The 27,878-nt window shown below is 37.7% G+C and overlaps 1 protein-coding gene across 1 annotated transcript; it reads left to right on the top strand.

Moving 5' to 3' along the window:
* The first annotated feature begins 186 nt into the window (after positions 1 to 186).
* On the top strand, positions 187 to 27,132 carry LOC129408856 (dynein axonemal heavy chain 6-like). The gene is given in 80 exon segments (XM_055153158.1): positions 187 to 318; positions 1,335 to 1,652; positions 2,435 to 2,511; positions 2,628 to 2,972; positions 3,055 to 3,189; positions 3,265 to 3,364; positions 3,441 to 3,492; positions 3,606 to 3,795; positions 3,873 to 3,968; positions 4,036 to 4,146; positions 4,239 to 4,316; positions 4,413 to 4,757; positions 4,845 to 4,997; positions 5,085 to 5,336; positions 5,419 to 5,547; positions 5,625 to 5,735; positions 5,886 to 6,029; positions 6,100 to 6,255; positions 6,370 to 6,420; positions 6,489 to 6,581; positions 6,655 to 6,774; positions 6,945 to 7,125; positions 7,204 to 7,300; positions 7,368 to 7,593; positions 7,700 to 7,864; positions 8,106 to 8,216; positions 8,288 to 8,413; positions 8,517 to 8,672; positions 8,771 to 8,932; positions 9,194 to 9,331; positions 9,431 to 9,598; positions 9,689 to 9,837; positions 10,440 to 10,547; positions 10,657 to 10,783; positions 10,872 to 11,084; positions 11,183 to 11,404; positions 11,484 to 11,606; positions 11,781 to 11,963; positions 12,094 to 12,237; positions 12,379 to 12,600; positions 12,689 to 12,836; positions 12,956 to 13,113; positions 13,257 to 13,388; positions 13,564 to 13,735; positions 14,022 to 14,168; positions 14,245 to 14,318; positions 14,391 to 14,545; positions 14,631 to 14,862; positions 14,937 to 15,089; positions 15,207 to 15,347; positions 15,434 to 15,676; positions 15,757 to 15,924; positions 16,041 to 16,276; positions 16,683 to 16,827; positions 16,911 to 17,027; positions 17,194 to 17,317; positions 17,404 to 17,600; positions 17,690 to 17,893; positions 17,990 to 18,115; positions 18,195 to 18,359; positions 18,698 to 18,765; positions 18,832 to 19,012; positions 19,082 to 19,261; positions 19,551 to 19,784; positions 20,111 to 20,246; positions 20,409 to 20,578; positions 21,087 to 21,277; positions 21,358 to 21,518; positions 21,616 to 21,704; positions 22,266 to 22,412; positions 22,513 to 22,651; positions 23,558 to 23,677; positions 23,775 to 23,896; positions 24,042 to 24,171; positions 24,272 to 24,399; positions 24,821 to 25,006; positions 25,230 to 25,302; positions 25,394 to 25,545; positions 26,236 to 26,458; positions 26,985 to 27,132. Coding segments are annotated over 79 exon segments (12,225 nt in total). The 5' UTR covers positions 187 to 318; positions 1,335 to 1,357; the 3' UTR covers positions 27,089 to 27,132.
* Positions 27,133 to 27,878: the final 746 nt, after the last annotated feature.

The following is a 27,878-nucleotide window of genomic DNA, read 5'->3' as shown; positions in this document are numbered from 1 at the left end:
ATCAGGTTCACGGCGCCGATGACATCATACATGTAAAGTTCCATAAAGCCTTGTTACCATGGCAACTCCGGAACTCAAAGCTAAACTTCAAAGCTTTGTGGGCTTTAACTCAAAGCTTTGTTTGGCCTCGGGGAGATTATAAGAGAAGGCAAATCGCAAATCACAAATCGAAAATCACATATCGCTTAACGGAAAAGGCACATTTAGCTGAGCTTGTCACAGAGCAAATCGTACAAAGATTTCAAACAGTAGACTTCACTGAGGAGACTTTACAGAGTAGATTTCACAGATTAGGTCGCACTTTTTATCTGCGTAACAGTAAGTACAGCAACACTTACAAAACAACTCAATTATAAAACAAAAATGGCCAGAAATAACAGAGGAAATATACCCTTGACCTTAAACCATGACCTTAAACTAAAGAACTGTGGTCTTCGAAAGCAAATTGCCAAAAAAGATTAGCACAATGAGCGCCGATGGTGGCCCTCGCCCCGGTGCGCACCACCCCCCCACGCGACCTCCGGGGACTCGCGACCGCCCCGGCACGCCACCCTCTCTTCCCGACATTCGCCCAGGTCGACAATGACGCATTAGTGATTCAAATTTCAGCACAATCGGACTAAGCCTGTGGGTGGAATCATTTTTTAACAATTTTTTCCATTGACTTCCATTCATTTTAGCAGTAGTAAATATGAGCCAGGCCTTGGGCGTGGGTTACTGGGATACTGCTGTTCGTGCCGGGGGCGACCGAGGACAATGTTGCCTGAAATTATGTTCACACTTCTGTTAGTGTCATATTGTTTAGACCTGGTTTAGACCTGGTTTAGACCTGGTTTAGTCCTGGTTTAGACCTGGTTTAGTCCTGGTTTTAGTCCTGGTTTAATCCTGGTTTTAGTTCTAGTTTAGTCCTGGTTTAGCCCAAAATGTGAAATCAGGAAAATATCGCCCTGTAATCCATTTATTTCAACAAAGTAACTGTAATCCAATTACCACTCACTGAAACAGTAACTGTAACTGAATACAGTTACTCATAATTTGTACTCTGATTACGTAACTCCGGTACATGTAATCTGTTACTCCCCAACACAGCTTTTTGGTAACTCTGGCAAGTCAGTTCTAATCTATTTTTAAATATCTTTTGGCCACATCTTAGCTGAACACCTGTAGATTATTCATGATTACTGTCTTGACCCACTGATGCACTCATTTCTCTTTTTTTCAATTAAAGGAGCCAATTGGCCAAGCTCCTGTAAAAACAAAGCAATATTCAAATAAAATGTTTTTATAGTTAAGATTTTTGAGAGGACAAAATGCATCCATCTGTCTTCATGCAGGTTATATTCAAAGGACAGAAACCATGTCTTTTCCTGGCAAGAACCTGAAGCCTGGCATGAAGCAGGGCATAAGTCATGGTCACAGAGTGCGTCCTTCACAACAAGCACAGGCTCGGGCTGAGGCCATAGCCAAAGAGAGGGAAAGGATGGAGCAATTTGGGGAGAAGGCACGCCAAATGCGACTGCTCTCCAAGAAAAATGAAGGTTCTGCCCCCGTCCGCTCCAGCATCCTCCCACCCCTGCCAGCAGCCGACAGAAAACGTACATCACAGACCCCAGTGTCTCTCAATCGCCCAGGCTCAGACAGCAAGTCCAAAGGTAAGTCAGCTTATTGTATTTTATCATAAAACACTGCTCCTTCATAATCAGTCTTTTTCGTAACACTTTGCTACACCAATTAGGCTTATTTTAGCATAAAGAAAGACTTAATTCATAATAAACAAATAGTATGAATGATTTAGGCATAGTAACTCATAGGGGTGTGCAAAAATATCGGAATATTGATATATTGTATCGTTTAATGTGATGATACAGTATCGATATCATGGGTTACTGTATCGATATATCACCAAGAGTATTTTTAGGTGTGTTTTACTAAATTATTTTGTTACAGAGCTACAGTTTTGTTGCTTGTGGAGTGAAAGGAAACTCATTCATTCAACACATTTGATATTTTTACTGTTTTGATGATTAAAATGTTTATATGAACTTTGCACAAAAAGTGGTTTAACAAAGACTCTTAGTGTCACAGTCACGATTTAGCCTTTATTTTTTATTGAACCGTATTGAATCGATTTGAAATATATCATATTGAATCGAAAGTGCAGTGTATCGAGATATGTATCGTATCGTGGCCTGTGTATCGAGGATGTATCGTATCGGCAACTTCTTAATAATATCCAGCCCTAGTAACTCAGTTATTCCTAATAGCCTAAGTCCTAACCCCTTGATTAAGTAATGACTAAGCCTGAATGATTCTTCATAAAATACTGATAGCTATTTCTTCATTATGATTTTTTTTTTTTTTCATGCTTTATTAAGGCTAATGAAGGCGTAGGTATTATAGGTGTAATTATCTTTTTTTTGTGTGTGGCAAACAGAACCTCCAGTGAAACAACATCGAATAGCATCTTTACGACCTCCTGCACGACTACCTTCACCGCCGTCACATTCAAAGGTCAGGGATGAAAGTAAATCTAGTACTTTATTTATTAATTTATTTACACATTTATAACACAAAATTAATGAGGATTTTAATTTGCTTTTCCTTTTTCTCTTTCCAATGCCATTCAGTCCAAGTCAGGTACAAATAGAATAGCTTCTGTGCCCCCGAGATGGCCATTTCCAATTGGAAAGATGGATCCTAGTTCTGAACCCATCATGCATGTCTACAGTAAAGACGAGTATTTGCTAATCAGCCACAAGGGTGTGCTTTCTGTGTGTGGAAACAAAAGTGACTTAACATCTCTTGAGCGCTGGGAAGAAGAATACAACTCATACTGCAAGCTGATCCAAATCCCCTTCTTTGCCAATTTCAAATTGTTAAAGCCGTTCTATATTTGGCGCCACAAAGTCACTAAGAAGAAGATACATTTAGCTCAAGAACATCTGAGAAACAATTTATTCTTTACTGATCCGGTTTGTAATGAAATGATACATTACCACATGAGTTTAACAATTTGCTCTATTAATATAATTTTTGGTTTGTGTATCATTATAGTCTCTTGGTCCAGCTCTACTAGACATCAAGAAACTATGCATAGAGATTGATACCACAGGCCTGTTTCGCCTGGATAAAAAACGGACCTACACTCTGAAAGAGTTTCAGGATTTTCATTTTGAACAGCTACAAGAGGTACAATCACAATGTCTGGTGCATAATAGAAATGACTTCCAAAATTCGTATACTGTACTATGTGTGTGTTTTAAGGTGCACAATGATCTGGATAATTTTCATGGGTTGGTAAAGGAGCTGGCCATAAGTGCTTGTCGAAACGCTTTCCTACAGCTGAAGCCTTGTGGTAAATATGGTGTGTAAGCTCATTTGAATGTGTGAGGTTGACAAAGATAAGGCTTGCTCTGTAAATCTATGATTATATTTTGCAGAGGAAGAAAATTATGAGAGAAGACGAGATTCTCTCACAAAACGGTTACAAGGGTAAATATTGTTTGAGCTTTCCCTCATATTAGATACGCTTTTTAAAAAAGCACATTTACTTAATGTTTTCAGTATTATAGGTGTTCTATTATGTACTTTTGTTTTCTTTCCAGTTTTATCCGTCTTATTGACTTCATAATTACCAACACACTGCATATGTTGGTGCTACATGGTGTGGAGAAAATATTGATGGCATTTCAGGAGCAAGTTGAAAAAACACCAGATTCTTCTCAAATGCAAAACTGGGACATACAGGCCAATGGTGCAACGGGGCCTGCAGCAAATGAGGATAAGAATAACACAGTATGATACTACCATGTTAATGTGAAGTTAATGTTAGTACTTTGTTCTCTATCCAAGTAATCTCCTGTCTTCATCAGGCTGTTGAAGCTGTCCAAGGCCAACCTATTTTCATCACAGAACTCAAACTTTCTGAGGATATGTTGCATTATGCCCCATCAGAGGAAAAATTTCAGGTACATTAATACATAGTCATTTTTTATTTGAATACCACCCATGTGTAACCTATTATTCTATCAAAAGAGGGCTATTGAGGAGCTGACTGAGCAGTTTAAAGAGACTGTATTATCTGTGCATGCCCTTATGTCCGATCAAGACTTGGATGAATTCATAAACCTGACAGAAGAAAATAAGGTTAAAATTGCTCATACTTCCTACATTATATAACATTCAGGCTTGCTGTTTTAGATTAGACATTTTCATGCTAATTATATATAACTGTTTAGGATGAAAAGGGACAACCATGTCTTGAAGCCCTTCTATACAGTGATAGTCACCTTCAACAGGCTATGTCAGAAATCAAGGTGCAGTTTCTATATCTATTAATTATAATTGTATAAATGTATTTTATAATGTGAATATTAACATAATCATACTTTGCTGTTCTGTTTGACGTTTAGACAGCAATTCACTTTGCTTTTGATACCGCAAGTGTATATGCTCACACATTTGAGCATTTTCGGACATTCTACAAGGAAAACAAAAATTTAGATGTTCAAGCATTACAACAAAAAGAACATGGTAAAAGCCTAACTAATCCTTGTTGTCAGTCAATCTTTACAAAACCTTATTATGACTTTTTCTCTTTTTAGGTTTTCTGTTTTTTTGAAAAGGCATTAGCTCTATATCACAATCAGCACAATGAAGCCTTAACTATTCCACAGAAGAGGAGCCTTGGCTTACTTCTTGTTGAACAAACAGAACTCAAACAGAAACTTGTGCAGTCCCCTCTTAATTGTTTAGAGGTCAGAAGTAGAGCATATTATGAGCCTGTTCATAGTAATCACAATTCTTTTTTGCAAAGTGTGTGCAACAGTTATTTCTGGTTTTAGGTCATCAATGGGCTCCTGACGCGACTTGCTAAGCACAAGGTCGACGCTGTTCTTAAAGAGACTAATGACGCCGAAATTAACCTGCGAGTTAGTCCATCAACCACGGCTGAATTAGCCAATTACCTTATTTTCTTGGAACAAATACAAGAGAGAGTAAGTAATTAACTTCCTCAGTATAATCATCTTTTTTTTTTTTTTTTTTATAACAATAGCAAAAGTGTTACCATGGTCTTTCACCAGATCCATAGATTAACAGAAGAGGAAGAAGCAATCAGTCAGCTGTTTAATCTAATTGGCAATTACTCAGTTCCAACACCACCTGAAGATGCCTCATTGTTTGCCTCATTAAAACCTGCTATTAGCTTATTGGAAGTTAACATTCTTGATGCATCTTTGGCCGTAAAGGACATAACAAAAAAATTCAATTCTTCACTAAAGAAAGATATGAACGATCTGAAACAAAAAATTATGGAACTTGATCATAAATCACAGGTATTTACAATATTTTTTATTGTAAGCCTTTTGACATATTTTGATCTTAACTTTAAAAAAAATATTTTATTTGAATTTTCAGGACAAACAAATACTGGATATCAATGCAGACCCTGCGAAAGTACGACTGCTTTTGGGTGAAATCCAGATTTCTGTCGATGAGCTTTGTGCCCAGGCAGCCACTTATATGTCCTATCAGAAAAGATTTAATGTAAAAATATATATTTTGTTATTATCTGAACCATGCCAGCTGACAAAACCACTGAACCTCTCTTTATGAACGAATAGGTGGAGGTGAAGTTTGAGTCTTTGAAAATGTTGACCACAAAAGTTCAACTGAAGCAGCTGCTGTGGGATTCTTTGGAGGAATGGGACACTTTACAGGAAAAATGGCGAAAGGTATGGAACAACATATTAAATATGTTACATATAACAAATATCATTGCATTACTACACTGTAAATGTATTAGAATTATTTTATTTATTTGCATATGAACTTTTTTTTTTTTGCATCAAAACTTTGAAACACTTGTCACTGTTCACACCCAGAGTTTGCTTTCGAAGCTGGACCTGGAGATGTTAGCAGCACAAGTTACTAAATACTCTAAATATGCAAACCAAATGGAGAAGGGGCTGCCATGTAACAATTTAGTGCCAAGTTTTAAGAAGAAAGTGGAACTGATGAAGTGTAGGGTAAGTTTAACATGATGTGATTAACAATATGTTATTGGAAATCTAACAAAATCTTATGTCTGTGTTTTAGCTTCCTGTGATAACTGATCTCCGTAACCCATGTATAAAACCTGAACATTGGGAAACTCTGGGGTATATGGTGGGACAAAATCTGGAGGTGGAGAAGCTTACTATTGCAGAATTAGAGGAGCTTGATCTATTCAGCTATGGGCCAGAGATCCAAGAGGTAATGCATTTTACATCATTTTATTTTACTTTGATTTTCCTGAAGCCCAAAATCATTCTGGACTACTTAACAACACTACCGCTCCAAAAACTGATTCCTTTATTTTATTTTCAGATTTCAGGACAAGCTTCAGGAGAGGCCTCTGTTGAGACACTAATTAAAAAGGTATGGATATTCCCCCATTATTTCCTCCATTCAGTACATTTTACTTATGTCTTAATGAATAACTACAGGTGGAGGATATTTGGAAAACTACAGAATTCACTGTTCTGTCTCATGGCGACTCCAAAGAAGTTTTTATCTTGGGTGGAACTGATGAAATACAGGTACGTGCACAAGCATTATCTTATAATTTAAAACAAAATGGCATTTTCTATGTGTTTCTTTTGTATTTTAAAGATGGCCCTGGATGACAGCATTATCAATGTTGGGACAGTTGCATCATCTCGTTATGTGACTCGTATCAAGTCCAGGGTGGATGAGTTGCTGAGACAGTTGCATCTTTTCAATCAAACATTGGTAAAATCAATTAGATCTAACATGTTCATCTGAAGATTCATTTTTGTTATTTTTAAATGAGATGTATACAGAGAGTCCAATATATCTCTGGTTGTATTCTACAGTAAAAAAAAAATCCACGCCTTGTCCCAGTTATTCTCCACTATACCTAACTTCTAAAATGTTTTCAGGATGAGTGGCTCACATGCCAAAGAAATTGGCTGTATCTGGAGAGTATATTTTTTGACCCAGACATAAAGAGGCAGCTTCCTGCAGAATCGAAGATGTTTCTCAAAGTGGACAAGTCTTGGAAGATGATTATGTCAAGGGTAAAAATAATGCGTAATGCTCTGAGAGCAGCGACTCAGCCTCGTGAGTAACTGTTAGGAGTATATAATAATTTAGTGCAAAAGGTTAAAGCTGACAAAACTTAATTTATTTTTTACAAAGATCTACTAGAGACGTTTAAGAGCAACAATGCCCTTTTGGATGAGATACATAAATGTCTTGAGGCTTATCTTGACTCTAAGAGAGTAATTTTCCCAAGGTACAGTATTATTATTATTGTATTATTATATTATAATGTGGACCTATTTAATATATTTTCATTGCAGGTTTTATTTCTTATCTAATGATGAGCTGCTTAAGATTCTGGCCCAGACAAGAAATCCTCAAGCAGTGCAGCCCCATCTTAGGAAATGTTTTGATTCCATTACACGGCTAGAGTTTGCCCTGTTGCCTGAAAAGTCTCGAGATGCCACAGAGGGTGACGTTGATCCTCAGCAAGACACAATTTATAGCAAAGACATCCTGAAAATGGTCTCTCCAGAGGGTGAAAAGGTCAATTATGAAACACAAACAAACAACCACAAAAACAATCAAATTATCTTAGGTGTTGCCTGTAAATGTGTTTTGTTAATTCATGAGTTCTGTGTCTTCATTCCAGGTGTCATTAACTAAGGGTCTTAAGGCTCAGGGGAATGTAGAAGATTGGCTGTGTAAGGTGGAGGAGGCCATGTTTGTATCACTGCAGCATCTCAGCAAAGCCGCCATAGCAGATTACCAGGTCAAGTCCAGAGAGGAATGGGTCGTGGCTGGACATCCGTCACAGGTAAAGCAACACAAGACTTTCACTGACTCTGCTGAACCTGAATGGGGGAAAGTAAATGTCTTTTTGTTTTATATATATATATATATTTTTTTTGGATGAAAATAAAAGTACATATCTTACCCGTGTTAAGAATATGATTTGTGCATTTGTTTGTATACTTGTATCTGTATCATTCACATCAATATTTTATAATGATGTGTAGGGTTTTCATCTCTTTGTGTTTTTGTGATTTGTCCAATAGGTGGTGCTGACGATCTCCCAGATGATGTGGTGCAGAGATATGGATGCCTGCCTTGAAGGGGACCATGACCACTGTGTTGCATTACAGCAGTTTGAACAAACCAACGTTAATGTAAGTTTCTTCAGTGTGTTCTTCCTTATTTCATTCAAATAGTCTTTAACGTCCTCGGCATCTTCTTCTAGAGACTGAATTCTTTGGCAGCTTTAGTAAGGGGACAACTACCACCCTTACATCGGAATATAATCACCGCGCTCATCACCATTGATGTTCACGCCAGAGACATTGTCACAGATCTTGTCCGACAGAAGGTACATTTTACCACTTGTGATTTTACATGTTATGTAAATGAATTGATAAATAAAATAAATTAATTACTTTGCATGTAATTATATTCATATATCAATATTACAGGTGGACTCCAGGTCAAACTTTGAATGGCAGAGACAGTTACGTTACTACTGGGACATGGATTTGGACAACTGTGTTGCCACTATGGCTCTGTCCACCTATATATATGGCTATGAATACCTTGGAGCCTGTCCAAGGCTTGTTATTACTCCACTTACAGTACATATTTTATTGATTATCAATTACATAATTTACACACACATTTTAATTATAGTTATATTTATAGTTTTCCTTTTTTTGCTTTGTTTTGTTTTCAGGATCGTTGCTATTTATGTCTGATGGGAGCTCTGCAGTTAGACCTCGGAGGTGCTCCTGCAGGGCCAGCTGGGACAGGAAAAACAGAAACCACCAAGGATCTGGCCAAGGCTTTAGCCATACAGTGTGTGGTCTTCAACTGTTCTGATGGGTTGGACTACAAGGTTAGACAGGATTAAATACCTTTGTACGGACACCTGCATGTTCCTTGTAAACACAGCCTTTTTCTCCAGATAAACCTTTCAAATTAACATGTTGAATTTACATAATGTTGACACTAGGTGGAATAATGACATAAAAAGTGCATAATTTGAGGTTCCATTTACTGTGCTGCTTTTATGTATAAAACATAATTTATATATATTAAAAATGAATACATAAATAATTAATAATAATAATAATAATATGTATATTGTGTCTTTCAGATGATGGGCCGCTTCTTCAGTGGTCTTGCTCAGTCTGGAGCTTGGTGTTGCTTTGATGAGTTTAATCGAATTGACATTGAAGTGTTGTCTGTGATTGCTCAACAGCTCATCACTATTCGAAATGCTAAAGCCGCAAAGGTCTGCTTAAAGAATGTTTTCACTCTTTCATTATCATACATTTTGGATTCAGACAGTGTTTATGGAAATTGTAACATCTTTCTTTTTAATATTTTGCAGCTGTCAAGGTTTCGATTTGAGGGAAGGGAGATCAAACTAGTGATGACCTGTGCTGCCTTTATTACTATGAATCCTGGCTATGCTGGTAGAACAGAGTTGCCAGACAATCTAAAGGCTTTATTCAGACCCATAGCCATGATGGTCCCTAATTATGCTCTTATTGCTGAGGTAATATTTGTATCATAATTTATGTAACATTTTAACTTTTTCTTTTTGTATTTACTTTATCTTTTTGTATGTGTCTTTTTCTTGCTTCAGGTGATTTTATACTCTGAAGGATTTGAATCAAGTAAGACGCTGGCTAGGAAGATGACCCAGATGTACAAGCTATGCTCAGAGCAGCTGTCACAACAAGACCACTATGATTTTGGCATGAGAGCGGTCAAATCTGTGCTGGTGATGGCTGGGTGAGAGAAATATAAACACGCAAACACATGTACTTAGATACAGAGGTTTAGTTACATAAAGCAGAAAACAATCACAAGGAATTGAAGAGAGACATAACATAATATACAGCCCCATGGAAAACTACACAATTCAGTAAACTAGTATTGATTTTAGCAACATATTAAGTTTAGGGTTAGACCTATCAGGTAGAGAGGGAGAGTAGGCAATTTTGGAGATAGAAAAACCCAGTTGCACTTGTTCTTCTTGCTTGGGTTTTTAAACTCATTTAAATTGATTCACCTCCACCCAGTGTAGAGAGCATCATGTGATCAAATTTTGTTCTTAGCTAAAGTTCTTTGTGCTGTAAATGACTTGTGATTCGTTGTCTGCCATTGCACACGACTGGCCATTTGCTTTCCCCACATTTCGTTTGTGTAACTGAGTGATAAAGAAGAGGAAAAGGGAAAAGTTGTGCTGCATTTGTGATTACACTGACTACATATTGTTTAAAAATCATAAAAACAGGCAAAGCAAAACTCTTCTATGCTGCAATGTGTCAGTGTTTTTAGCTTAAATAAGCATACACCTACTTGTTCTTATTCTTGCATGTCTATATATTTAGATCCCTGAAGAGGAGCAACCCCCACCTCAGTGAAGATGTGGTACTTATCCGAGCTTTGCGGGACTCTAACCTTCCAAAGTTTCTCACAGATGATGCTGTCTTGTTTGGGTAAAGACTTTGGTCATATATGTTAGAAAACATAAGAAAATATATATTTTAATTTAATTTGTTTATTTTTTTTTTTTATATTTCATAAAATGCTCTTGCATTCTTATAGTGGGATCTTATCTGACTTATTTCCTGGGGTGTCAATCCCTGAGCACGACTATGGTGTTCTACATTCCACTATTGTAGAGTGTCTAGTTAAGGGCAATTTACAACCTCTGCCTGCAATGACCAAAAAGGTAATGACTGTCAACTCTTTTTGTCTTTTTAAAGAAGACGTTTTCTTTAAAAAAAAAAAAATACTAGTATTCTTAATTTGAATTTCAGGTAATCCAGTTGTATGAGACTATGCTAGTGCGCCATGGAGTTATGTTAGTTGGGCCAACTGGAGGGGGTAAAACTACTGTCTACACTATTCTGGCCAACACACTGGAGACCCTTTATAATTCAGAGTATAAGGAAACCAACCCCTTCTACCAGCCAGTCAAGACCTATGTTCTGAACCCCAAATCAGTGACAATGGGAGAACTCTATGGCGAGGTATTGCTGATCATCAACACTAATTTAATAGATATTTTAGAAAATTGATGTACTGGAATGTTTTTTTTTTTGTTTTTTGTTTTTTCTGTTCTCCATAGATGAACAATTTGACTCTTGAGTGGATTGATGGACTGATGGCGTTGAGTGTTCGTGATGCAGTTAGTGACACGACTGACGATCACAAATGGGTCATATGTGATGGCCCCGTGGACGCCCTGTGGATTGAGAACATGAACACTGTGCTTGATGACAACAAGATGCTCTGTCTGGCCAATAGTGAACGAATCAAGCTCACTCCATCAATTCACATGGTGTTTGAGGTTGGCATATACTGTACATTAATCTTTTTATTTGTTATAGTTTTGCACATCTTTAAAATTGTTGTAACTGCTTTTGTAGGTTCAAGATCTGGCTGTGGCTTCTCCAGCAACTGTCAGTCGATGTGGAATGGTATATATTGATCCAGATGAGCTCAAATGGATGCCTTATGTTCAGACATGGATCAATGGTCTCGGAGACAAGGTTACACTATTCTGTGTTTGTATTTTACATAAACTCATTCGATATTTTATATAGTAGTGTGTGTTGTTACCACTCATAACATGCTCACATATCATGATTTACTGCAAAATCTAAAAGCTAATTTAATTAAAAGAAAACTGATATTTTATCATTCATTTTACTTTTTTTTTTCAGTTTCCAGAGGCAGTCAGCAAATATCTCCTGGGGTTATTTGAAAACTACGTGGAGAAGGGTCTTCAGTTTGTCTCAAAGAACTGTATACAGGCTATTCGCCAAGTGGACATAAGTAAAGTCACCACTCTCTGTGCTTTACTTGAAGTATTGCTGCTTGGCCAGGAAGGACCTGGATTTACAATGGTATACAAACAGTAGAAGATCACAATTTAAAGATTCACATCTGTTATTATTCCTTTATTTACTGAAGTGGAGGATTTTAAAACATCACAGTTTCAAGATTTATCTTGGGCATTTGTCTTGTTTTTTTTAGGATGCACGTGATCTCAACAGGGTTATTTGCCAGACATTTGTCTTCTGCTATATTTGGTCTGTTGGAGGCAATCTGACAAGCACATACTGGGAGTCCTTTGAGGCTTTTGTTAAAGAACAATTTTCAGGCAACAGGGATGCCGAGGTACAAACATTAATCATTTACATACATTAATTTATTTACCATAGGTTGATGCTTTAGTTTAAGAAAGAAACAGTTATAGCAACATTTTGATTTGCATCTGTTTAATAATTGTTCGATGTTTGTTTTAATCCTAAACTATAGATTCCAGAGCAAATGGTTCTACGGAATGTACACATGAATTTTAAGAACATTCGTCTCCAACCGTGGGACAAAATCATTCCTGCTTTTAAGTACAATAGTGAGCAGCCATTTTTTGAGATGCTGGTCCCAACCCCAGACACTGTGCGATATGGGTATTTGATGGAGAAACTGCTGTCTGTGCAACGCTCTGTACTTTTCACTGGTGATACTGGAGTGGGGAAGGTATATATGCAAAGTTATGATGTATTATAAAAATAGGTTATAAACACTATTTGAAAAACATAATGCATGTATTTTGATGTTTTTATAGTCAGTTGTTGCCCGTGATCTACTAAACAGGATACAAGAAAAGGAAGGATATCTTCCCATCTTCATCAACTTCTCTGCTCAAACTTCCTCTGCACGCACCCAAGAAATTATTGAGTCTAAACTGGAAAAGAAGAGAAAAAATATTCTTGGTAAACAACAAATATACAATACTGGAAGACATTGGCCACGACATATTACTCTTTTCTTTCACATGTAGCCTATATAATGCTTGTGTGGTTGGGTAAAGTAAAATTGTTGTTTTTAATAGGTGCTCCTGGAAATAAAAAATTGGTAGTCTTTGTGGATGACTTGAACATGCCTAAGCTGGACAGCTATGGTTCTCAGCCACCCATCGAACTCCTCCGTCAGTTCCAAGACTTCTCTGGGTTCTACGACAGAGGAAAGTTCTTTTGGAAAGAGATCCAGGTAACCTGTTTATATGTTTTGTAAAGTAAATGTATTTGATCTTTGAAAAAGTACTCTAATTTGAAACATGGCTTACATACTGTTTGTCTGGCACACCACATTTGTATTTCCTGTTAATGCAAGTATTCTATTCGCTGTACAAGGACATGACTATTGCAGCTGCATGTGCTCCTCCGGGAGGTGGCCGCAACCCAATAACTCCTCGATTTATCCGCCACTTCAGTATGCTGTGTTTGCCTACACCATCAGAGCTGTGCCTCAAACAGATCTTCACGGTGAGAGCAAAACCTCTATCTATCTACCAATCCATTTGTTCACAATACCAACTTTATTCAGCCGTCACACCTTTTCAGCTTCCAATCAATATTTTTGTGAGGCCAGACCATGTAGTTGTTCCCTTTTCTCTTAGCCTTTCTCTTATTCCTCTTTTACCTCTAAACTCCGCTCCAGGCTATCCTAAATGGTTTCCTCACCGAGTTTGCAGGGGAAGCAAAGGCCTGCTCCTCTCACATTGTGGACGCAGCTGTGGAGATTTACAATCGTTTGAGTTTGGATTTGCTCCCCACTCCAGCAAAGTCTCACTATGTCTTCAATCTCAGGGACCTTTCCAAGTGTGTTCAAGGTGAGATGCAAAGTAATGCTTTAACTTCTTCAAACACAGACATTTAAGGCACAAGGTAAACACAGGCCTTCGTGGAGAACAGATGCAAGTATCACATCTGACAGCGTGCTGTTTAGGAACAAAGTGAAGAACAAATGACATTTACAACACATGAAGCTGTAGAATAATAAAAACCAAACACAATGCTAAATCAGAAGACAGACATGATACTGCAGGAATATAAAAAGACTAGCTAATTTATTATTATTTTATTTACGCGTGTCTGTCTTTTTTCATGAATAAACAGGCATATTACAGTGTGATTCTACTTATGTGAAAACAAAGAATCAGATCTTTCGCCTTTTCTGTCATGAATGCCAGCGAGTATTTCATGACCGTCTTATAAACAACCAGGATAAGGCTTACTTCAATACCATCATCTGTGATATGGCCAGTAAGTAAAAAAACAACACACATTCATTTTATGTTGGGTGCAAAAATGTGTTGTAATAGTTTTGTTCATCACCTAGGTAGATATTTTAGCATTACTATGGAGCCTGAAAGCTTTGTGACACATCCAATTATATTCGGGGACTTTATGACGGTAAGTTTAATCACAATTTATGAACGTTCACATGCAACCGTTACTTCATATTATTGTGAGGATGTATTATAGGTGGGTGCAGAGAAAGAAGACCGCATATATGAAGATCTAACAGACATAGAGAAGATACAGGCTGTCCTGCAAGACTACCTTGATGACTACAACCTGACCTTCTCCAAGGAGACGAAGTTGGTTTTCTTCCAGGATGCTACTGAACATGTCTCTAGGTATGTCTGAGTTTTTAGATTTATGTTTTGCTCAGATTTGTGACAAAAAGAGGAAAAACTTTTTACAATTTTATATTCTTTCTAGAATTGCCCGTGTGATTCGCCAAGAGAGAGGAAATGCACTCCTTGTGGGGGTGGGAGGAACAGGAAAGCAGTCTCTAACCAGACTAGCAGCTCATATGTGTGGCTATCGGTGCTTTGAAATCGAACTAACCCGAGGCTACAACTATGACAGCTTTCATGAAGACCTGAGGAGGCTCTATAAGATGGCTGGTGTGGAAGGCAAAGATATGGTGTTTCTCTTTACTGATACTCAGGTACAAATGCACCACTTCTGATGGATAGGGGCCCAAAAATCCAGGATCTTACTTTGAATTATTTATTATTGCAGATTGTGGTGGAAGAGTTTTTGGAAGATATCAACAACATGCTGAATTCTGGTGAAGTGCCAAATCTTTTTGAGAAGGATGAGTTGGAACAAGTCCTGGCAGCCACTCGGCCAAAAGCGAAAAAGGCTGGAATAAGTGAAGAGAACCGGGACGAGGTACAAGCAAAGAGTGACAAAACACCAAAACAAGTTCAAACAATATTTAGAAGTTTTCTGTCACAAGAAGTGTGAAATGCCTATCAAAATATGCTTGCATTTCAATTTACGTTCTAGGTTTTCCAGTACTTCATTTCTCGTGTTCGAGAGAAACTGCACATAGTGTTGTGCATGAGCCCTGTAGGTGATGCCTTTAGGTCCCGATGCCGGATGTTCCCTTCACTTGTCAACTGTTGCACTATTGATTGGTTTATACAGGTATATGTACATTTAAACATAACTGGCCATTTTTAGCATTCACAGTACTATATACAATAATAATATATGTATTTTTCCTCCTCTAGTGGCCACGGGAGGCTCTGCTTTCTGTCTCTCAGGCCTTTTTCCAGAACATAGACTTTGGCAGTGCTCTTCTGAAACAGAGCTTTTCCACCATGTGTGTGGAGATACATGTGAGTGTGTCCGACATGGCTGAGCGCTACTACTCCGAGCTGAGACGCAGGTATTACACCACACCTACCTCATACCTGGAGCTCATTAACCTCTACCTGTCCATGTTGGGGGAAAAGAAACAACAATTAGTCCTTGTAAGTTAATATCTTTCATTGGCATTTCTACATATGTGTACACTGCATTCCTATAATAATGCATCTATGTTCATTAAAAGGCAAAGGACCGTGTGAAGAATGGACTGACAAAGTTGCTTGAGACCAATAAGCTAGTGGACAAAATGAAAGTGGACTTGTCGGCTTTGGAGCCAGTTCTTCAACAAAAGTCTATTGATGTTGATGCTCTGATGAAGAAGCTCGTTGTTGATCAGGAGAAAGCTGATGAGGTAAGCATGAAACACAGCTGTGCAACATTTTAGATGCAAATGCTTTTTGTACATGTAACATTTTTGTCATATTTGTCATTTTATGTGTGTATATTGTATGTGTGTATATATAACAGGTCCGTAGTGTGGTTAAAGAAGATGAGGCTTCAGCTAAGTACCAGGCAAGCGAAACGCAAGCCATTGCTGATGATGCCCAAAGGGACTTAGATGAGGCTCTGCCTGCTCTGGAGGGAGCCAATCAGGCCCTGAACTCCCTGGACAAGGCTGACATCTCAGAGATCAAAGTGTTTACTAAGCCCCCTGACCTGGTCATGACCGTCATGGAAGCTGTCTGCATCCTGCTCAACTGCAAGTGAGTGAGAACCTCAGCACTTTTTTGCTGTTTTTGCTGAGTGATTTTCCTTTTTTAATATCACATATTATACACCTATAGTCAACATCCAGAGAATTACCATACCATCTCATGACTTGGCACCTTTCCCTCTGTCACCTCTCTAATTTAATCGATCAGTCCTCACTGCGGTGCTGTGGATTTGGTCTAGGTCAAAATAATACTGTTTTGGTATGGGCAATATTATCTTCTGCCTGCCCATTGTTTTCTAAGAAGGCATTGTGTATGTTAAATGAGCCTTGTTTTGGTCTGAAGTCATAAATACAGTGTCAAAAACCCTTGGTACTAGGGTCAACTTAAACTGATTTATTCACAAAGGACACTGCCCATTAACTTCCAGATAATGTCTATTTTACATCCTTTGCAGACCAGATTGGCCAAGCGCTAAGCAGTTACTTGGAGATTCAAATTTTCTCAAGCGTCTAACTGACTATGACAAAGACAATATTAAGCCACAGATCCTGCAAAAGCTAGTGAAATATGTTAATAATCCAGATTTCATCCCCGAAAAGGTTTGTCTGAAAATGATTTAAAACTCATACATAGCAGGGTAGTTTTGTACTGGAAATTGTTCTTCTAATTATTTTTTGTATAGGTCGAGAAAGTTTCCAGAGCCTGCAAATCAATGTGCATGTGGGTCAGAGCGATGGATCTGTACAGCAAGGTTCTGAAAGAAGTTCGCCCTAAAAGAGAAAAACTGGCCAAAGCACAAGTATGTCTGCAGACACTGCTAACACTAGTCCTTCTACAGCTAATATGCTATTTTTAGTTGTACGGTAATGCATTGTACTTACAGTTCTATAGTCAGTTATATAGACCAGATTAGACATTGTCATATTGTTACATAATATTAGTTCCTTGAAATCTAATTCATATAGGAAGAACTGGATGTGACTATGGCAACCCTAAGGGACAAGCAGCAGAAGCTAATGGAAGTTGAGAACAAGATCCGTGTCTTACATGAGCAGTTTAAGAGCAGTGAGAGAGAGAAGGAGGATCTCGGTAAGAGCTACTCCTCTTCCTCTGGGCAGTATGGCGCTGAATGGTATAATTTTCTATTTATTTTTTTTTAAATCTCTTGTACCTAGTGAACACCATGGCTCTGACACAGGCTCGGTTAAGTAGAGCAGGGAAACTCACATCTGCTCTTGGAGACGAGCAGGTTCGCTGGGACCAGAGTGTTGCCCAGTTTGAACAGGAGATCATCAACATTGTGGGCAATGTCTTTATTGCTGCTGCCTGTGTGGCATATTATGGAGCATTTACCTCACACTATAGACAGCTGGTAAGTGTAAGCTCCTGTCAGAACTGAATGAATAACAGAAATAATTCTGTCATCATAGCACAATTTTTACATTCCACATATTATCTTAGCTAATCGAGCAGTGGATAAAACAGTGCCAAGGACTGAATATTCCCATCAGCTCCAGCTTCAGCCTGATTAAGATTCTGGGTGACTCTTATGTTATTCGTCAGTGGAACACAGAAGGTCTGCCTCGAGACACAGTTTCCACAGAAAACGCCATCTTGGTGACGCAGGGCCGCCGTTGGCCTCTCATGATAGATCCACAGGACCAGGTATAATGGGCCACTTTCTGAAAAAATACCATGCATGATCCAAATAGTCCATTTGCATTTTTTAAATGAAATTAATCAATTTTTATGTTTCAATAGGCCAACAGGTGGATTCGTTCCAAAGAAGGCAAAAATGGTTTAAAAGTAATCAAATTAACAGACCCAAATTTTCTACGTACACTTGAAAATGCAATCCGTCTCGGCTCGCCTGTGCTGTTGGAGGAGGTAGGCCTTGTTACTGTGATAATAGAACTGATATTAGTCAAAAACAATGACCTTTGACTATTTGTTAATTTATCTATAGCTTAAAGAGACCTTGGACCCTGCTTTGGAGCCTATTCTGCTGAAACAGACTTTTGTATCAGGTGGACGTACTCTGATCCATCTTGGGGACTCAGATATTGACTATGACAAAAACTTCAAATTTTATATGACAACAAAAATGGCTAATCCACATTATCTCCCAGAGGTGAGAAACACATAAATGTCTTGTAAATGTTTTTGTATTGTAGAAAAAGCACAGATAAAAGTAGTGCCACATCCCAAAATCCCTACGGTTTCAGAGCAGCAACTGTTAAATAAATCAATGCATGTCACTTGTTCATGTCAGGTCTTCTGCTGAGGCATCTACTGTGTATCTATCCACTTTATTCAGAACAGGCCCTCTCTAGTATTTTAACATCGTGGTAATAAAACATGATATTGTTGCTGGTTATGCAAATTTCCCATGGGTCAAGAAGAACCTGAGACAGTGCTAAAACATGTACGTTTTTGTACTATTTTAAAGTAACTCTCCCACTTTTTCAGGTGTGTATCAAAGTTACTATTATTAATTTCACTGTGACCAAGTCTGGCCTAGAAGATCAACTACTAAGGTAAGTGAAAATGCCCTATAGCTCCACCAACAATTACAATTTCTAAGTCTTGAATGCTATTTTTAGTGATGTTGTTCGCCTGGAGAGTCCCCATCTGGAAGAGCAGAGGAATGAGCTGATTGTTCGAATTAACAAAGACCGCAACCAGCTAAAAGACATTGAGGACCGCATACTGAAGCTGCTGTTTACATCTGAAGGAAATATACTTGATAATGAGGAGCTTGTTCAAACGCTGCAGGAGTCTAAGGTATGTTGATATGAAGTACATGTTTTTTATGTCTGTCACTATCAGAAAATAAGCTTTTGTTTTTGTCAGGTGACATCTGAGGCTATAAAAGTTCGCCTAGAGGAAGCAGAGGCCACAGAGGTCATGATCAATACAGCAAGAGAGCGATACCGCCCCGTAGCCACCCGCGGCTCTGTATTATATTTTGTTGTCGCCAGTCTCTCTGAAATCGATCCAATGTACCAGTTCTCACTCAAGTACTTCAAACAGGTAGACCAACATTTAAAAAAAAAAAAGCTTCTTTTACTGTCACAATTCAAGAACATGGCTTACAAATTGTATTATTTATTTACAACTGTACTGAGGCCATGTGTTATTTTATTATGTTAAAAAATTAGACGTGTTTACCCTAAAGAATTAAAAAGATTTTGAGGAAAAGGAAAGGAACACTTGGCTGTCTCATTTTCAAATAGATCAACTTTGATTTTTTACACTGTCCAAATTCATCAGTATCTCAATCTGTCATTTGTGTTTTGTTTTTCTTTCAACAAATCTACAGCTGTTTGTCACCACAATCGAGACATCCCAGAAGAGCAGCATCCTGGAGGAGCGTCTTGAGATCCTACTTGACCAGATCCTGCTGAATTCCTACATAAACGTGTCTCGCGGTCTGTTTGAGCAGCACAAGCTCATCTACAGCTTCATGTTGTGTGTGGACATCATGAGGCAGAGACAAGAGATCTCAGAGGTCGAGTGGCAGTTCTTCCTCCGAGGAGCTGCCTCACCGGACAAGGTGAGCTACTATGAACGTAACAGTACAGCTTCAGCGATGGGGAGAGATGGTGAAAAATTTAATTTATGCTAATCATAAATACGAAGGTAAATGTATGAATTGTATGAAAATATAGCACCACATGCTAATGTCACTTTTTTCCATCACACTGAAACAAGTGTCATTTGCCCACCATGATCCTTACATCTGTCATCCAGCTGTCAGAAGCTTAAATGTGTCTTGCATGAGCACTTATGTCCTTTTCTACAGAAGGAACCTGTGCATGCTGTTTTGAATCACCGTCAGACGACTCCATGTTTTTTCATCACTTTGTTTTACGATTCTAGGAAAACCCAGATCGTCCTGATGTACCATGGATAAGTGATTTTTACTGGAAGACTTGTTTTCAACTTGATCACATCCTGCGCTGTTTCAAAGGCATATCCAATGAAATCACCAAGACTCACATCAATATTAAACTAGGTAACTGCACCTCTCTTAGTAGTATCATGGAAAGTCCAGGCAGGTCAAGCATATTCAACACATTATACAACTTCTGTAATGCATGTGCTCCATATAAAGGTTTTTTGAAGAGGCTTTTCATATAAACCTTTGGGAATCATTTTTCACTTCTTTCTTCTCCAGGACGTTTTCAAGCATCACTTAATCCAGAGACCTGGGAGGGCTATGTCAAAGATCTACTGCCTCTTGAGGAATCCAACAGGACCAAGGAAGGCGGAGTCAAGGGTCACTGGAACGAGAGACTGGGGTCTTTCCAGAAATTAATCTTAATCAAGTGCTTAATGGAAGAGAAGGTAAACACATAACCACAACATTTTTGGAAAAATATTTTGATGTCGTGAAAAATTTGTGGATTTTTAAATTTTTTTTCTGATAAAAAATTCTATTACACTTTGGTATTACAATTTGTATTTTGAACTCAAACATGAACTAACTATGAAACTAGTTAGAAGAATCACATTCATTTAGTCCGTCTATATCTCATGTTCAAAATAACATGACATCACAAGGTAGAAAAGAGTGTTGTCTGTTTGAGAGAAGAACTCATCCTAAATATGCAGGGCTTGTGTGTTAAATGTGTGTGGATGAAGCAAAACAAAAAAAACAACAACAGGTAACAACATCATAACATAGACTCAAAAATAGCTTAATATTGGCCCTTCTAGACAAAAACAATAATGAATATTACATTTTGTTCATCATGCTCATCATTATTAGTTGAGGATCATTATTTGTTTTTTGTTTTTTTTGTTTTTTTCACTGTTTCTTGTCACTTAAGTAAATGAGTTCACTCCTCTCCAGGTTGTATTCGCTGCTACTGAGTTTGTGATTGTCAATTTGGGGAAACAGTTTGTGGAGAACCCCCCAGTTGACCTTGCCAACCTGTACAACGACATGTCTCCCTGCACCCCACTCGTGTTCATCCTCAGCACCGGCTCTGATCCCATGGGTGCCTTCCAGCGCTTTGCCAAAGAACGAGGCTATCTTGAAAAGTATTTAACATTACTGCTAGTCATTACTGGCAACGCATGTTGGTTGGAGTTTTATGCTCACTTGATCTTCTTTTATGCAGGGTTGAGTCTATTTCATTGGGGCAGGGACAAGGGCCGATAGCCGAAAAGATGATACGTGAAGCAATGGAAAGTGGGAACTGGGTATTCCTTCAGAACTGTCATTTAGCTGTGTCCTGGATGCTGGCAATGGAGGAACTTATCAAAACATTCTCAGAACCAGGTATACAAGATTCAATAATTCAAGTTCAATTATCCAAATCTATGTATAAGTAGGTCTTATTTAATTCATTAAAACATTTTTTTTTTTGCACTTGTAGATACAAAGATCCATGAAAACTTCCGGTTATTCTTGAGCTCTATGCCCACAAAAGTATTTCCTGTCACAGTATTGCAAAACTCTGTTAAGGTTTGTACATTTATTTTGGTAGTTTTTCTTATTTAATTCAAATATTACAATGTAATTTCACCTAGGAAAAGTGTTTTAAAATGACTGGATGGAATGTGTGTTTGCGAAAAGGCACTCAGACGTTGTAATCACCAAACTTCAGACTGCGGGGAATGGTTCTTTTGTTGTTTTGGTGTGATAAGAGTGCAATAAGGCTAATTGAAAAGCTCAATCAATCTGATTTTCATTCCCTTAATGAGACAATGCATGATATTTTGTTACAGTGGAACACCCGTTATCTTATCCAGTGGTGAAAAGCCTATTAATTGATATTCTAAGACAAATATTATTGCTTTATTAGAAATGCACAGCTACTAGATAACCTCATCTTATATGAAAGGTTGGAGGGAAGTAGGATTTAATGATTATTAGACATCACACTGTTTCAAAATTACAATGAATATAGCCTTAGGTCTTTGATTAAAAAAAAAAAAGTCCTATACAAGAGGGTTTATTCTATTTGATACTTGAATGCATTGTTTCATCTCGATCTCCCATTTGAATAATTCATGTGATTACTAGGTGACGAATGAGCCTCCCAAAGGACTGCGAGCAAATATGAGAAGAGCCTTCACAGAAATCACCACAAACTTCTTTGAGGACCATGTTCTAGGAAACCACTGGAGAAAAATCGTCTTTGGTATATGCTTTTTCCATGCAATAATCCAGGTAGCAATTTCTTCTTTGCTTCATAAAGTGCTGTCTGCCTAAAGTCAACGTGGATAATTCACAATGTGCATATCTTTTGTGCTTTATTTTTTGTGACTAGGAGCGGAAGAAGTTTGGCCCTCTAGGCTGGAACATCCGTTATGAGTTCAATGATAGTGACAGGGAGTGTGCTCTGCTTAACCTCAACCTGTACTGCAAAGACGGCTCCATCCCGTGGGACGCACTTGTTTACATCACTGGTGAGAATATTAATAATCATTTTTGTCATACATAACAATCTGCTATTTTTATTTGAGAAATCTGAAAAAAGGGAAACAATTTATTTAACATTTTCTTACTAATAATAAACCAGTGTGCATCCTTTATTTATACTTTGCAGTTACATCGTGCTGGGGGTGTGTGTATATATATATATATATATATATGTATGTATGTATGTATGTATGTATGTATGTATATGTATATATATATGTATATATATATGTATATATGTATATATATATGTACATATATATATATATATTTAAACCGCACATTTTCAGGAGCCTGTTATCAGTTCGAGTGTTTGTGATACTTTTTAGGAGTTTTGATTTTTTTTTTTTTTTTCCAAGACATAATCATTAATTCACTTTAATTGACAATGAGCATTCAGAGACCAGTTTATTTATTATTCATTTATATTAAAGGTTGTTTTATTCATATACATTGGATAACTGTCCCTCAATATAAATTGGTGTCATTAATAGACAAAATAAGAACATTTGTAATATATTATTTTTATTGTTTTTGCTTTAATTAATTGCAAATGCTCAGAAACAAATTCAGAAAAGATTATTTAAAGCTTGTAAACACACTATGGCAATGCATATTTGGAAACAAAGAAACAAATATTACACATAGAGGCAGGCAAACTGTCAGTTGTTTGCTTTGTTCCCACCACTGACTCTTAAAACCACCATTTCACCAGCACATTAGAGAGTCCTTTCATTACTTTTTCACTCATCACAATAATTCATATGTGTGTTCTAAATGTCATTAAAACCTTGTTAACCAAGCTATTTTTTTAAAAACAAGGAATGGGAATGAGAAAAATTGGTGTTTTGTTACAAACCTGTTTTTAAGGATTTCACTATGTTCTTCCTCAGGTGAGATCACATATGGAGGCAGAGTGACAGATGTTTGGGATCAGCGATGCCTAAGAACCATTTTGAAAGGCTTCTTCTCACCTCCATCTCTGAGTCCAGGCTACACTTACTCTTCCTCAGGTAGGAGTTCTACCATGGTAACAACATATAGTTTTTATAAACAAAACATTTACAATCTAGGCCAACAGTACTAACTTTGGTTTTGTTTGTGCGCTAGGGATCTACTATGCCCCAGAGTCTAGTCATCTCAAGGACTTCAGGGATTATATAGAAAGTCTCCCCATTATTGATGATCCAGAGGTGTTTGGTATGCACGAGAACGCCAACTTGGCTTTTCAGGTAATTAATTAAGTCTCCAAAAACTTCATAGAGAACATCTGAAAGCTTTTTATCTCATTGTGTTAATTAGACTTGTCAAGTTTGGTTTAGTTTTCTGTGTGCCTAGAAGCATGATTTCACTATTTGTTTTACTTTTTATTTGCAGCGACAAGAAACTTTATCTTTAATTAGCACCATACTGGATGTGAACCCTCGATCTGCAGCCACTCATGGGGCCAAGAGTAATGATGATGTAGTCTGCGAGTTGGCTATGTCCATCTTGGAAAAACTCCCTAGTTAGTACCCATTAAATTGCATATTGTATCTGTTCTTATCCAGTCCAATTTAGTATGGCAATATATATTTTATTTTTTTTATTTTTCTGTCCACCCGCAGAGCATCTGGACATGAGTGAAGCTACAGAGTCCCTGTTTATCCGAGATGAACATGGACGCTTGAACTCGCTCACAACCGTGCTGGGCCAGGAGGCAGATCGATTCAACAATTTACTCAAAGTGCTCAAGGTGAGGCACACGACTATATTTATGGTTTGTGCTCTTTGCTAAAAGATTCATGTTTTCATATCGTAAGAAAACCATGCACTTTGAATGAGCCCTTGGTGTACATTGTGTATACTGTGAAGTTCAAGTCAAGTTGTACATTGTTGTACAATGTGCTTTTTTTTAAAATATATATAAAAATTGATCAAATGTATAATTGATCAAATTTAAATTGAATTAGGTCGAATGGAATGCATGCTGTGATTACATTTGTCAAGTCTACCTGCCAATCCTATGGTGTTAAAGAAGCAGGAGCAGAGATCAGTGTGGACTTTAAAAAATATTGATTGAATTAGTTAAAATTGTAAAAAACACTTTCTCCAACAGATCTGCCTTGTTAAAAAAGTTAAAATGTTGGCTATATATACCTTGTTTTGTCTCTTAGACTTCTCTTGTAACGCTACAAAAGGCCATTGGGGGTCTGGTAGTGATGTCAGAGGAGATGGACCGTATCTACACGAGCTTCCTCAACAACCAGGTCCCGAGTCACTGGGCCAACTCTGCATACCCCTCCCTCAAAACACTCGCCTCATGGGTCAAAGATCTGGTGCTCAGAACATTTTTTATTCAGGTAAGCAAAAGAACAAAAAAAAATCTGTGTATATTATACTGTCTAATATGTATTTAAACTAATATTAGGTTTATGCAGATTTTTGATACTTATAGAGAGCTGGGTCCCTTTAAAGTCCCATAAGATACACTAGGCTGGTTATGCACCATGGTTAGTAAAACATGCAAAGCAAAAAAAAAAAAAAAAAGCTGCTCTTCTCTTCTCTTGTGCCCTCCTTTGCTAGACTTGGATCACACGTGGACAGCCCAAATCGTTCTGGATCTCTGGGTTCTTCTTCCCTCAAGGCTTTCTCACTGGTAAAAACATTGTCACGTTTTTTTAATGAACCATAGCAGCAACATAAGGTTGGATTATATAAAGAGTAATCTTTCTAATCTGTTTTTATAGGAGTGCTGCAGAATCATGCAAGACATTACAATTTGCCTATCGATGAGTTGAGCTTTCGCTTTAACATGGTGCCGGCCTACAGGGATCAGGCTGTTGTGAGTGAAGTGATACGAGGTCTCCCAGAAAATGCTAAACTTGACATGGATGATGAGGTAATAATGCTGGGCTGAAAAAAGTGCATTTTTATATTATTATACTAGACATATTCTTTCTTTGCCTTGCACATGTTGTAATGTTGTGTCCTGCAGAGCTCAAAATACTTGCCACACATTCCTCTATGGCAGTGGATTTGTAATCTATGAAGCTCCTCTATGTTCATATGCAGTCACTAAACTTTTTATTATGCCTGCAATGCTTAATTCAATGTTTGTTTTTAGCTTGATACAAAGTGTTTGGCTGCTGGGTTACGGTATACATCAATTTCATGACAGCTAAGACCTAGAGGTAGTTCCTAGACATATACATTATTTCATTAGACCTAGAAACACCAAGGTGAAGGAGTCATTTAAAATGTCTAAATAATGGATAATGTATGAACTTTAGTGCTGTACATGATCCTGATGAGAAGTGTTTTTGCTGTCATGTTATTCAACTACCAAAACAAATAACATGCTAACAGTGTACAGACAAAAACAGCTTATAATTAAATGCAGACATGACACGTATGAGAGACTTGTTTATGAGCACATGACATGTTTCATTTTGACCCTAAGAGCAGCTTTACAATAAATCTGTACTGGGGCTAGACAAACTTTACTACATGAAAAAAATGGGCATAGACCCTATATCTTGAGGCTGTTCATTAAATGCTAAGGTTGTATATTTTCTTGTGTTCACAACAGCTGCCTGATCCAAAGGACGGAGTTCTGATCCATGGGGTGTTTATGGACGCGAGCCGCTGGGACGATGACAACATGGTGATTGCAGACGCTTTACCCCGAGTGATGAACTCCATGTTACCAGTGGTGCACTTTGAGCCTCAGCAGAACTACACCCCTGATCCCAAACTGTACGAGGCTCCTCTGTACAAGACCTCTGCTCGGGCTGGGACTCTCTCCACTACTGGTGTGTACTGGGAGGTTGCATAGTATTTCCCATGAATTAACAAACCCAGTTTTTACATCACAACATTCTAGCATTCCTATAGTTGAGCTGGAGGACAGCTTTTTGGTTTTGCTGTTTAGTTTAACCAGCACTGGCACATGGTTTATGGTTAGTATATCTGTAATTACTGGGTATAGCTTCATGAAACAAAAACTGACACAAAGTTAATTGGGTTCTCTTTCAAAACAAAAAATAATAATAGTTACAAGTTACGTTACAACACCTTCAGAAGGGAATGCCCCAAATTGCTGTCAGCTGAAAGAAGTTAAAGCCATAAGACAAAAATTGCAAGTTTGTGAAACCAAGTGGGTGGGTCATATTATTCAAATTGAAATATTTATTTCTAAAACAGCAAATCCCCATGGAGTTCCATAGTCCTCTGCCATTCATCTGAAAATATGACTTCATTAAAATAGAGAACATCCATCCAAACTATACAAGCTGTTTATTTATTACATTTTTTTTTCATATTTTTGTCTCTATCCAGGCCACTCTACAAACTTTGTCGTGACAGTCATGCTTCCGTCCAGCCAACCAAGTGATTATTGGATCTCCAAAGCTTCTGCTCTACTGTGTCAGTTGGATGACTAGCTTTTGTCTTTGCTTCATGTTTAAATAAACATATTTGGAACATACTGTACTGTTTTTTGTGGTATATTGACATAAAATGCTATTTTTAGAGATGTGACAAAAAGCTGTCCATCTTCTCACAGGCAGCTACATTATCTGTAAATATGAAGAAAGCTGTATGTTAGCTTATGTGCTCATTGAAATTTGCAGTACACCACACGCCTCGGAGACATCATACAACGGACAGAGGGGAGAGTGGATGGGTGAGTGAAGACGCAGCAATCTTAATGGTTTATAAATGAAGAAACATGGCTGGGCATTGACTAAAAGAGAGAGATGAGTGTAGACTGGAGAAAGCGGTGATGATCGTCAAATGAACAAATGTTTCCACCACTGCCCCCTCACATTCACAGCCTGTTTGTGTCACTTAGGTTATGCAGTGCAAAGACATAAAGTACGCCTCTACAAACACATTACGGCTAGTGCTGTGATGTAAGGGCAAGGCACAGGCACACAGTAAGCTACAATGCACAAGCAGTTTTTGTTCCATTTTTGTTTAGTTTTACCGCTTTAGGTTGAATATTTAAGATTCTATTTTAGGATTTCCAATTTGCATACATTCATATACATATTATCAATTTAAGAAACATTACAATCCAAAATGTATAAGCAGTTCATTTACTGGTTAAGTCCAGTAGTAAAAGAACCCACTCTACCCTTAAGGTCTTAACAAAGATAAAATGGTGGCTGTTAGAATAATTGTATATTATCCCATATTTTCTATGTATTGTTTTTGTGTGAAATTTTGAAT

The sequence above is a fragment of the Boleophthalmus pectinirostris genome, unplaced genomic scaffold, assembly GCF_026225935.1.
Source record: "Boleophthalmus pectinirostris isolate CB_2022bp ecotype Guang Dong unplaced genomic scaffold, ASM2622593v1 HiC_scaffold_1710, whole genome shotgun sequence".
Classification (NCBI taxonomy): Eukaryota; Metazoa; Chordata; class Actinopteri; order Gobiiformes; family Gobiidae; genus Boleophthalmus; species Boleophthalmus pectinirostris.
The sequence above is the reverse complement of the archived record's forward strand: the minus strand, read 5'-3'. Positions and strand labels throughout refer to the sequence as shown.